This window comes from Danio rerio, chromosome 23 (genome assembly GCF_052040795.2).
Source record: "Danio rerio strain M-AB ecotype USA chromosome 23, GRCz13ab, whole genome shotgun sequence".
Lineage (NCBI taxonomy): Eukaryota > Metazoa > Chordata > Actinopteri > Cypriniformes > Danionidae > Danio > Danio rerio.
In genome coordinates this window covers 36,790,004-36,803,614 of record NC_141043.1, presented here as the reverse complement: position 1 = coordinate 36,803,614, position 13,611 = coordinate 36,790,004, and the positions used below count along the sequence as shown (strand labels likewise).

At 34.6% G+C, this 13,611-nt stretch overlaps 1 protein-coding gene and 1 long non-coding RNA gene across 2 annotated transcripts; one reads left to right on the top strand and one right to left on the bottom strand.

Moving 5' to 3' along the window:
- Positions 1-425: 425 nt before the first annotated feature.
- Positions 426-11,324, bottom strand: dazap2 (DAZ associated protein 2). The gene is given in 4 exon segments (NM_199793.2): positions 426-2,124; positions 5,057-5,308; positions 8,645-8,763; positions 11,206-11,324. Coding segments are annotated over 4 exon segments (513 nt in total). The 5' UTR covers positions 11,219-11,324; the 3' UTR covers positions 426-1,995.
- On the top strand, positions 2,527-4,260 carry LOC141380520 (uncharacterized). The gene is made up of 2 exons (XR_015523808.1): positions 2,527-3,133; positions 3,286-4,260. It is a non-coding gene; the product is annotated as an uncharacterized LOC141380520 (long non-coding RNA).
- Positions 11,325-13,611: the final 2,287 nt, after the last annotated feature.

The window sequence follows — 13,611 nt, the reverse complement described above, 5'->3', positions numbered from 1 at the left end:
TTCAAGACTACTGGAGACTATTAAGCAGGTGTGATTTTGAGGTGGTTGGAGCTAAACTATGCAGAGCTGCGGCCCTCCAGGAATTGAGTTTGAGTCCATTGTTCTAGATCAGGAGTGCTCAAATTCGGTCCTGGAGGGCCAGTGTCCTGCACATTTAAGTTCCAACCCCAATCAGACACACCCGGGCTAGCTAATCAAGCTCTTAATAGGCTTTCTAGAAACATCCTTGCAGGTGTGTTGAAGCAAGTTGGAGCTAAACTCTGCAGGACATCGGCCCTCTAGGATTGAGTTTGGGCATCTCTGTTCAAGATGAAACAAATTCAATGGGCACAAATTGGTGGAGCTAACCGCTGGTGGAACTCAGTGCATTCTGTGAGGTTTCTTTCTTTCCGTTGTTGGTTATTTTTGCAAAATCACATTACGAATGAGAGAAGAAATCTTTAATCCCTTGTGAAACATGTACAAATTAACAGCACAATTTCTCCGCAAAACATTTATGCTACCACGTACTACTACCAAGCGCTGCTTTTGAGAAACATCAACGCAGCAAGTTGAACCCACGTCCTATTTGTATTTAAAAGCATATGTACAAAAAGAAACATTTCAGAATCGGTTGACAGTGCACATAAATTAATTGTGTAGTACTTCTAAAAAAAACTTAACAATGAAAACTCTTTATTAAGAACAAAACTACTGAAAAGTGCATGCAGAAACATCAAGATGCAACCAAGAAACATTTTTTTTTTATAATCTTTTCTTTCTTTTTTTTTAAACACACCCTACCAAATGCAGTCAAAGCAGTGGTGTGCTCTGCCCGGACCTCCGCAAAGCCGTTGCCTAAATATGATATGTTGAATTATTTCAGGATGAAACTGTGTGCAGATGTACTATGACAGAAGACATACAAAAAGCAAAACAAGCTTTTAGTGCATTCTAGTCCAGATCTTTGGTACAAGCAGCTTCCCCACAATAAAAAAAACAATAATAATGCTTGATGTGCCAAAATACTGAAAAATAATAAAAAGTCTCTTGATTATAAGCCCTGACCTCTGTAAACAACCTTATTTTGCGTAAAATACGAAAGAAAAACCCTAAAAAAAATCTGTGAGAAGCACATAGAGCTGGAACACACGCCGAACTAAGTGAAACTGCTGTATGTACAGCTCTGGGTATCCGACAAAGGAGGGAAAATATTGAAGAAACCACAAAAAAAAAAAGAAAGAAATCCAACTTTTCTGAACCGGTTTTGTTGATCTTGTTCGCACTCTCTTGTACTGCATTTAGGTTCATTCATATTTAAATTCCTTAGCTTTTAAATAATGGTGCAATTTTGGCACCTGATAACATTTATATAAGCTTGCCCAAAGGTACAATACACCACTGTTGTTGTTGTTTCAGTTTGTAAACACATCTTTCTCTTTGATTTAGACGGCTTAAATTCGCATTTGACATATCTGGCAAGACCGTAATAATGATATGAATGAGCATGGATAAGCGTACTATTCAAAGAGAAAGGTTTGAGTGCATAGCTACTTTACACAGATGATCAAACTGACCGGGCAGTTTTCTTGGCATGATCTCTGGCTCTAAAACCAAAACAAAAGTAGTACTGTTAAAAAAAATGAAGCTGCAAGAGGTATGCCAGTTCCGCTAAAGGTAAAAATGACCTGGTTTTCACCTTAAAAGTCGTCTTCCCTCTATAACCAATAATTAAACGACACGTATGAGCAAACCTACAATTACCATGCGCTTTTTTAATTGTGAATACGCATTACACATTATATAATTGCAATATTACACAATCATATCAACAGTGGCGCATTGTACCTCGAGTAAGGGGCTCTAAAATATTACATTCCATTAGATTAAATCAGTATTGTGGCTTAGCCAAGCAGCCCCAAAGGAGGCAGGGGGGTGGGAGAACAGGTAAAGGGAACCAGGGGGTGGGGAGGAAGGAAGGAGGGCTTCGGTCCAGGCCCAGAGGGGTGTTCACTGTTACCAGATGGTGTAACCACCGCTGGAGCCACCCATGAAAAAGTTGCCCTTGCGCTGTGTCATCACGACATTTGCACCCTGCATGGCTGCCATCTGAGCCGCGTTAGGGAGGTGTCCGGGAGGTGGAGGCTTCAAAAGAGAGAAAAAGATGGACATTTTATATACACAATTCATTTTCAGTCACATACATGCCAGGGGAAAAGGTCATAGCAGTGCATTTGCATCTATTTGTCTCAGTTGTGCAAAATACAGTTTTCATGGATTTCTAAAATTGTCCATTTTGGATGGTAGACTTTGAGAGGTGACATTTTCAAGGTAGACCGAAACCAGCAAAATTCATAAGACCTTCAAATAGAGCCAGTGTTTCTCAACCACGTTCCTGGAGGACCACCATCTCTGCACATTTTCCATGTAACCAAACACACCTGAATCAGATCATCAGCTCATTAGCAGAGACTGAAATACCTGTAATAGATGTGACAGAGAAAGGAGACATCCAAAACGTAGTGTTGGTGAGCCTCCAGGAACATGGTTGAGAAACACTGAAACACACTGAACCAGGAATTTTCAATTTACTGATTTAATGATGACTAAAATGGCTAGAAAAGTGGAATACATCACTTTGTACCAAACTAATCTGTAAACACGTTTGGCATAGCCCCTTCTTTCAATTCTATTATGAAATTATAGTAGGAGATTGCAGATTTGTTCTATTTTGTCACTCAATTTTTAACACTGACATTTGTCAAACATTCATCAGAAATAGTCAATAAATTTAGCATTCACTTCAAATGAATACTAATTAATGATCAGTTGACGCCCTACAGGTTGAAAGCTTCTTGCATATCACGATTTCACTTTTTTATAGGACTCAAAATGTGGGAAATCATACTATTATTATGGCTAACATTAATGTAATGTATGTAAAAGTAATAATTGTACAACTTATATTTACATAATGATATAATCAACTGATAACAGGTCAATATAATACATTCCATGATTTCACACCTTAAGTAATAATAAAAAAATTTAAAAAACGAGTACCGATTCTGATGCTTCAAGCTTTATAATGCATAAAGCACAGCATTTCACCTCCAAGTATGTTACAAGTATGAGAGCTCTCCTAAGAGCAGGGGTGTCCAAAGTCGGTCCTGGAGGGCTGGTGTCCTGCTGACTTTAGCTCCAACATGCTTCAACACACCTGCCTGGAAGTTTCTACTATACCTTGCAAGAGCTTGATTAGCTTGTTCAGGTGTGTTTGATTAGGGTTGGAGCTATACTCTCCAGGACACCGGCCCTCCAGGACCGAGTGTGGACACCCCTGCCGAAGAGAATAAATAAAGGATGTTGCACATATAACCCTAAACATGTCTCTTATAGCCGTTTAGTGTGAACATGTCAAGGCCAGAAGCAGCTTCATAGAAAAATAATAGATAAAAAAAATTGTTAAGAAAATTGACTATCAAAACAATGCAAATGACGGAAGAATTCAACACCTCTCAACGAAGAAAGGTTTGGAGTGCATATTTGATGCATAAGTTAAAATGCACACCTATAATTCTATACATCTCTAAAGGTCTAAAAACATGGAATATTTCATATTGATTTTATCTGAAGTCACGATATCAGCAGCTTACACTCATTTGTGGCAAACCTTCATGTCGTTTTCGGGTCAAATCTGACCGATTTACAATTTAAAACACTCATAAAAATTGTGTTTTACATCTGATTGCCTCGAGGCTTTATGATATCCTTCACACTATGTACTTGAACATATAGTGATGATCCCCTCTTTCATTTTCATTCAATTTTGAGTGTTTTAATCAATTTTGTTACACCTGTGGTGTTCCTGGTCAAAAGTAACCGCCATATGAAATGAATGGGTCTTCAGATTGGATTCATCTATCAGATAGAAAACACCCACCCCATCTCAATCACTTACTCACTCACACACTTATTTTAGACTGATTTTTGTTTTGTTTTTGTGAGCTCATTTAAGAGCAGTTAGAAGCAGAATGGTCAATTTTGACCAGGAACACAACAGTAGGGTTAAAAGTATCTACTTTTTTATAGTGCAGTATTTAAATGTAAAGTGTTTATGTTTTAATCCAACCTCTTCTTTTTTGATTTAATTGCAAGTGTAAAAGATGTCATTTTCTAAATTGTTGACATGTTAAATTGTACATCATGCTTTGTCAAATGCCTCAAGATATCAAAACTTACACCTGTGACTAGTAGTAAAATTCAAAATCTCGAGAGAAAGTTATGAATTCATTGCCATATCAGCTTCATTTTAGAAATTTCACTTTTCTATAATACACAAACAATAAAAAGGACATCACAGTAATAAATAATAATAAAATAATTTTAAAAAATTAGATTTAAAAAAATCATTTTGAGATTTACTTTTGATAAAAATTCTAGTATTTTTTGAAGGATTCCCATTTAAAAATATTCCCTTTAAAGTCTCGCCACATATTTTATTTATTTATTGCCACATCAGCAATTTGTGGCAATTTCATGGCAAAGTCAATATACATAAAAACATCATATAGGACTTGATACACAAACAAATATATAAATAAATACAATTCACAATAACTGTTTATTAAAAGTTAAATATGATTTTATAAATAACTTCATCATGATGAAACTTTTTATTGAACATCTTTCAAAGTGTTTTCTTTATAAAATCTTGTCCTTAAACATTCACAATCTAATATGATGTGTTTTATGGTGAGAGCAGCTTGACAGTAATTACATGTTGGTGGAGATAAAAATAAGGATAAAAATCATTGACTGATAAAATTAAAAATAAAGCATTTCCATAGTATGTTTTAAATTATCCTTTGAGTAAATGTCTATGAGTGAGTCCTGAGCGTCTGATATGGCATCTTGTGTAAACAACCTCATCATGTCTTTTCATGTCATTCAGATTTCTTCAGATTTCTAAAAGTTTTCATCATTGTGACCCTCAAGCATAAACTGAGCTTGACTAATATAATGGAAATCTCATTTGGCTGATAAAACACATCATGTTTAGGGGACATATACTCACCGGAATGGAACTACCAGTGCCAGGCCCGAAGCGAGCTCCAGCATCAAATCCACCATCCACCATGACAGTGGAGCCAGGAGGGTACACGGGCCCCATCGGATAATACGCCATCGGGACACTAGAAGCCATGGCCCCCATTGGCACAGTCTGGGCATGCATGGGCATGTACATCTGAGTACCAGGGTAAGCAGAGGTCATCTGGGGCATTTGTCCAGGGGCTGGAGGGGGAGCCATATATCTGGGCTGATAAACCTGCAGGTAGGAGAGAAAACTATTTCAAACATTTGTGTAGGTGATAACAAAAAGTGTATAATTCACACTTAATATCAAGACTTCAATTGTTTTAATTGAAGTTAATTAGACTAATGAAAGACAATGGCATTTTAAATCTTAGTTTTGATTGTTTAGAGCAGAGGTGCCTAAAGTAGGGCCAAAGTTGGCCAATGGTAACCTTTGGTTTAGCCCCATCATCCCATCTGAACAGTAATGACGGTGAGTTGGTTGGGGTGAATGCCTTAGTTTCTTTGTTTAATTGAGTAGCTACCAAAAAAAAAGCCAACTAAAATGAAATGTTTCATATAAATGTTGTAAATGAATCAGACTTTTACTGCCACTTGACAGATAAAAGACAATGCACAAGACATCGGCAAGCAAATCAAGACAAAGGCCGAAGTAGCTCCACTAGTGTATTCAGCATTGAACACCATTGTCTAATAACTGGGATTGTTTGTTTTAACTGTAATAAGTTTATTATAACATGTTAAATCTGATACTGCATGTTTAAAAATGTTTAAAAGCAATGTTTTATTTTTATTTTTAAATATTAGCAAATCAATTAGGAAGTTTTCCATGGCAAATGTAATGTAATACAGTTTGGTATTTTTAACTTCGACCCACAGCCCTCACACCCCATTTACACGGGGCGTCAGCTGCAACGCTTCCCATTCACTTTGAATTAAGTAACATCAGGTGTTGCCGAACTGCATTGTGGACTCTTCGCTCAACATTTCAAGTGCCGACGGAAGCCTTAGCCAATCAGATCGCTGTATGCAAATACACCAGTTTAGACAGTGGCCTATTGCTGACTAATTTCATTGGCTGACGCTGCTATGATGATCGCATCAGCCCCAACTTCAGACACACCCTCTGTCAAGCGTTGACGCTGAAGCCCTGTGTGAATGGGGCATCAGTCAAGGTTTTGGGCCTTTTATAAGAAAAGTGTGTTTAAGCACCTCTGGTTAAGAGTTTAGTGCCTGCCATGACTATTAATTTTTAGAAATATCTAAATTAAATAAATAAATAAAACAAACAAATAAAGATCTGGTGTCACTAGGCATGGGACATTAACCGTTTTCAACGTTTACCGCAGTTTGGTAGACACCGTCAATTTTTTGCTATACCGTTCCTAAGGTATTTGTATGATTTTTTTATTTATATATATATAAATATATATATATATATTTTTTTTAGAACAACCATATCTCCAGCAGAAAAGATGTCCAACGTTGCTATTTTAAATGGTTAAAAAAATCAGTGTTTTGAAACAATTGAAGACAGCAGAGGTCAAGGATTCATTTAAACTATTCAGTCTGACATGTTTACTGCTCCAAAATATTAAGTGTTTCTCAAAATACCATATATTGTGTTCAAAGGGGAACCCAAACATTTAAAAGAATATATTTTAAAGCAGTAATGTCAATACCGTATTACAGTAAAACCGTGATATTTTTATCCAAGGTTATCAAACCGCCAGAATCTTATACCGGCCCATGCCTAGGCGTCACTTGATTAAAAATCACCTGAAAAACAAAAATGCCTAAATAAGATGTCCCAATCCCTCAAAATATACCCATATTTACTCATTTACATTTAAAAGTAAATTCATACCTCTTGATATTATGCATCACTCATGTACTGAGAACTGTAATGTAATGTGTTTTTTATTTAACGCCATGTTAGCAGCCAAGTCTATTTTCATGGCAAGAACATTTCAATAATAAATTTACAATTAAAAATCAACAAACAAATGAATATATACATTAAATACATTTTTACTTGATAAAAATGTAACATTTTTCCTGGTGTCACTTTGCTAAAAACGTCCTTTAGAGATTTAAATACATAAAAAAGTCTTCGGGAATCAAGAGGAAAAATGTATTTGAATGTGAGAGGAATTGCAGTATAATATACTGCGGTACAAACATTGAGTAGGGTCTTCACCTTTAAGCAAAAAAGCATGGGTTATTCTTGTACAGTTAAAGTCAGAATTATTAGCCCCCCTGGATTATTAGCCCCCCTGTTTATTTCTTTCCCCAATTTCTGTTTAACGAAGAGAAGATTCTTTTTTAACACATTTCTAAACATAATAGTTTTAATATCTCATTTCTAATAACTGATTTATTTTATCTTTGCCATGATGACAGTTAACAATATTTGACTAGATATTTTTCAAGACACTTCTACACAGCTTAAAGTGACATTTAAAGGCTTAACTAGGTTAATTGGGTTAACTAGGCAGGTTAGGTTAATTAGGCAAGTTATTGTAAAACTATGGTTTATTCTGTAACTATCAACACAAAAATAAATAAATGGCTTATAGGGGCTAATAATATCGAAAATGGATTTTAACAAATTAAAAACTGCTTTGATTCTAGCCGAAATAAAACAATTAAGACTTTTTTCAGAGGAAAAAAATATTGAGACATGCTGTAAAAATTGCCTTGCTCCGTCAAACATCATTTAGAAAATATTTTTTGAAAAGATTAAAAATTAAAAGAGCTAATAATTCTGACTTCAACTGTATGTCCAATACGACATCTGGGAAAAATCACCAAATCTAGTCTTAAAACTCTGTTTGAGGTTTCAGGTTGTATTTTATACAATTGATTTGTTTATGCATCCCACACTTTACTGTGAACACAAACAATTTTACATTAAAAAATAGCATAAAAAAGATTTTTTAAATAATTATTCTGCACACACCTGTAAATATTAAGTAAATTGTAAGTTGCTTTAGACAAAGGCATCTGCCAAATGCCTAAATGTAATTAGTTAACAAATGAGATGATGCTGTGACATGCTACTGAACTGATAAACAGAAATTCAATTCTGCAGTTGTATAAAGTCTAAATTTATGATTAGTACAATGTATTCATCAATCATTGGTATTCATTACTATTTATTTTTAAATTTACAATTAAATGTTATTTTATCACTGCAGTTTTAAATTAAGGTTTTAGAAACAACTCATAATAAAATCGCTGTATTGACTTGCCCCTTTTTATCTGTTATAACTGTCTAGAATATCTCTTACCAATGGGAATTTGGCATTGACTAATTCTTTGCTAAATCTGCCCTTGTCCTTCTAAATGGCAGCTCTTGCATCACAGAAAATGATTCATCAAATCCAATATAAAAAAAAAGTATATTCATATAAAATCCAGGACACTTCATTAAAAGAAGACACTGAATCCTAAAAAAATGCTTCTAATATAACACTTGATTATAACGAGACATTGTTCTGTGAAGCCTTTCCTACTGCAACTCATTTACATAAGCAAAGAGAGAGAGAGAGTTAGTAGTGGTAACCTCGGAGTATGGAGGAGGGGCATCTGGATACTGAGACACCTGAGCAGGGACTTGCATAGCAGGCGGGTAAACGGGTGCTGTGCTCTGCTGAGGGTAAACAGCTTGTTGTGGATATGAACCTGCATGGATACCAAGCAAGCAGAGAAAATTAATATTGCAACAAATTCTGAAGTTGACTTACAGTAGATTCTGTCCAGCAACAAGAAGGTCATGTGCTAAAAAATATCAACCAAAAGGAGTAGAGCTTTTTCTATCATGAGAATTAAGGTTATTGTTGATACATTAAATGAAAACTATATCACAAATTCTTTTTGATATGAAAAATTATTGTTAACCGAAAGGAAATAAAAACCTACACGCATTGTATTAGAGCTAATTGCCAAAAAAAAAATAATTCATTTATTTAGTAAAATAACTAGAATTATCTTATTTATAAACATATTCATATTAGGGCTGTGCGATTTGGGGAAAATATCTCATTGCGATTTTTTTGAGGGAGAGATTTTGGGATTGCGATTTGATTTACGATTTAATTCAAGCTTTAACCTAATTTAATTTAATTTAAGCTTCAGCTCTAAAATTTGTAAGTCGTGGCAACAATTCTGCGACAGCTCTTAAAAATGACCTATTTTTGTTCTGTGTCTGTAACTTAAAATATTGTCATATTACAAATGCTGTTTTTCCTTGATGTTAAGTCGTCTAATATTGCTTCTGAAGCAGCAGACGCCATCCCACTTGTCAGCGCTTTCCTCTTTATTATTACTGTGGGCATAGTTCAGTTGTGCAATTCTGATTGGGCAGAACGAAAACGTGCTCTCACAATTGGCTAGTTATAAAGCAGCAGTCAGATCACACGATTTCGGCACGATTTCCTTGGCATACAGTGTTGTGGGAAGTCGTAAACAACAAATGGACGTCGTGACATGATTCAATCATGTAATGTGGCATAGTTCACGACAACTGATACCATATCTGCAACGCCTCAAGACTCCATCGCAGAAAGTCTAGCCTGTTTAATTTTCTGAAGCATAACATTTTTAAGATGTTATTCATTATTTTTGTTTACATATATATATTATGTTATATGCAACCTCTTGCGATTAACTAAACGCAACATTTCAAATTGCGATTCGATTAAATCGCACAGCCCTAATTCATATACATATTAATATAGATATACATGTCATTGAACCATTAATACACTACTATTATCTTACTATATATATCAACAATAATATATCATTATTATTAGATAGAAGGATGGACGGACGGACAGACAGATAATGGGTGTAAAAAAAAATTACTGAAGTTTCACCTTAAATATTTAAAAAATTTATTTAAAATTTGAATCTAAACTACAAAGATCTTAAAAATTCTAAATGAACACATAGATAGTCTTAAGATATTGTTTATTAAATAAAAAATACATCAATATACTATTAATAAGAAAATTGACAATGTTTAAATAGATATTATTTTAAATTGCATTTATAAACTGAATAATTTCATAAGTAAATAATTGCTTTATATATATATATATATATATATATATATATATATATATATATATATATGTGTGTGTGTGTGTGTGTGTGTGTGTGTGTGTGTGTGTGTGTGTGTGTAGACAGATCAGATAATTGTTTTCTTACTAGATAGATAGATAGATAGATAGATAGATAGATAGATAGATAGATAGATAGATAGATAGATAGATAATTGTTTACTTATACATATTAATAATATTATTATTATTATTTAGATAGATAGATGGATAGATAGATGGATAGATAGATAGATAGATAGATAGATAGATAGATAGATAGATAGATAGATAGATAGATAGATAGATGCGTGTAAACAAAATGATTGAAAGATATTATTAAGATTAATTTAAAATATTAATACAAACTACAAAAGATCTTAAAGATACTAAATGGAGACTAATAGACAGTCTTAACATATTCTGTTATAAATCTAAACAAATACATTAACCTACTATAAATAAGAAAATTGACAATATTAATAATAGATTTTACTTTAAATTGCATATATAAAACCATTAAGAGGTTAAGCAAGACAACAAAAAACTACATCCAAAATGGTACCGACAATAGAAAAATAAAACGCAATACCAGTCTTAACCGACAGCTAATTTTTCATAGGAAAAAATCCGTTCTTGAGCAAATACTTCACGATATACTCAAGTAACACATCTAAATTAGATTAATGAAATTATAAAACGGACGCTGTGAACGTCTTGCTCGCTTAATGAGGTCACCTTTCCAATCACGTCATCGCGCTGTAGCAGCCAAGCTAGTCACCCTTCACCTGTTTTTCATACAAAACACAACCGGGCCCGCTAAAATAACCCATCGCCCCGTCAAAAATCACACTCTCCGTCATGCGGCAGTCGATGTCAGATGTTTTTGGCCCACAGCCCGCAAAAGCTCAGCGCGTAAAGTCGTTTATGTAAGTCAAATATGCTGGCTAACTCCATTGGTAGTTGCTAGGAAGCGGCTAAGCAAAATAGCAGAGAAGAGCGGAGGTGATTGCGTATTTACCTTTGTTGTTCATTGTTGTTCACGGCAGATAAAATATTCTAGGGGACGAGAATACAAACAGACCGAATTCTGCAATTATATGACAATAAATATAAGGTTTGCTCAAAGTTCCTCGTCTTTATACTCGTTACTTCCTTGTTTTCGTCGGGCTACCCTTTGAGTATATTTGTGTTGGGGAGGAGCTACGTCACGCAAGCGTCATTTATTCGACGCCACTCCCTGTTAAAGAGAAACTCATGACTCGCGTTATGTCGAAAATGAAAGTGTCCGTGAGCACAACTTCGTGCTGTAAAAACTAACGCAGTGATCAGTAGAGGAAAGTTCTCTAATATATATATCACATTATGCGTATTTGTATGTAAAAGTGTTGTATTTGCATCATGTATGAAAGATATCACAGAGAGCATCTGGCATAGAAGCAATCATGTATATGAGTCAAAAGTCCAGTTACAAAACAGAGAGCATCAGTGCCCGCCTACTTTCAACCCATGAGGAATTTAAGAAAACAAGTCTTTGTTAAAACATAATCCATGAACAACCAACTGCAATGAGAATCACAATGTTATAAACTATGGAAGCAAAGGAGTGTGTATATATAGGCCTACATAGCTGTGGAACAAATCAAGAGACCAGTAGAAAATACTCTTAATTAGGGCTACTGGAGGCTTTATTATGGGTTTGAGTAAATTATTAAGGTCAGGTAACATTCATTCATTCATTTTCCTTTGACTTAGCCCCTTTATTCATCAGGGGTCAACTTATCTTATATGTTTTACATAGCGGATGCTCTTCCCGCTGCAACATAGTACTGGGAAACATCCATACACACTCATTCACACACATACACTTCGGACACTTTAGTTTATTCAATTCACCTGTACTGCATGTCTTTGGACTGTGAGGTAAACCGGAGCACCTGGAGGAAACCCACGCCAGCACATGCAAACTCCTCACAGAAATACCAACTGAATCAGCTGGGACGTAAACCAGTGACCTTCTTGCTGTGAAGCGAGAGTGATAACCACTGAGCCACTGCGCTGTCAGTCACATTTCTTCCAAATTTCAAATATAAAATAAAAAATCCAGAGAAATGCAGCAACTCTGACTGTTGTTGTGACTGAAAATCAGGGTTATTCCAATAAGATGCAGTTTAAATGTCTGAAAATGTCACCTCTTTTTGTTATTATATGCAAATATTAAGTGCTCTAAACAACAATATAAACATGAATAATTGTTTATAGTCTTCAAGTAAATGAAAGCTAAACTGGAAAATCTAATTGTACAAAAAAATTGTTAAATATTAGAGCTGGGATTTATCGCATCTAACATAAGTTTGTTTTGACATTATGCATGTGTGTGTATTATATATATATATATATATATATATATATATATATATATATATATATAGCTTAAAGGGGGGTTATAATTTTGACCTTTTATTTAAATTTAAAACTGCTTTTATTCTAGCCGAAATAAAACAAATAAGACTTACTCCAGAAGAAAAAACATTATCAGACATACTGTGATCATTTGGGAAATATTTAAAAAAGAAAAAAAATTCAACTGTTCTAAAGTTGAATTTTTACTGCAAATCTCACATTCATAACGCTGAAATTGCTTATATGTGATACACACACATAGAAACAAAACTATACAAAATAATTTTGTCACGTAGATATTTAAATTTACATATAATTTATATCATATACAAATAGGTTTGATATCTAAATATAAATAAACATTTTCTAAAATATATGCATGCCTGTGTGTATTTATTTATACATATTGAATATACACAGTTCACACGCTTATGTCAAGACAATCTTTTATTTTGAATGTGATTAATCATGATTATTTCCCAGTGATGGGTTGCAGCTGGAAGGGCATCCGCTGCGTAAATCATATGCTGGATAAGTTGGTGGTTCATTCCGCTGTGGCGACCCCAGATTAACAAAGGGACTAAGCTGAAAAGAAAATGTATGAATTATGGATTTTTGCATTAAAAAATACAGTTTCTATTATATTTTGTAGTCAGTACACTAATACCTGTTCAGGTCTTCTTTTTTTGTTTTATGTTTGCATTTATATAGTTATTTAATACTCTAATGATATTTTTTGTGAAAGAACCATATAGCTTGGCAACATGGTGGCTCAGTGGTTAGCACTGTCGTCTCCCAGCAAGATGGACACTGCTTCAAGTCTCGGTTGGGTCAATTGGCATTTCTGTGTGAGTTTGCATGTTCCCCACGTGTTTGCGTGGGTTTCCTCCGGGTGCTCTGGTTTCCCCCACAATACAAAGACATAAACTAAATTGGCCGTAATGTATGAGTGTGAATGTGAGAGTGTTTAGGTGTTTCCCAGTTTTGGGTTCCAGCTAGAAGGGCATGCGCTGTGTAAAACAAA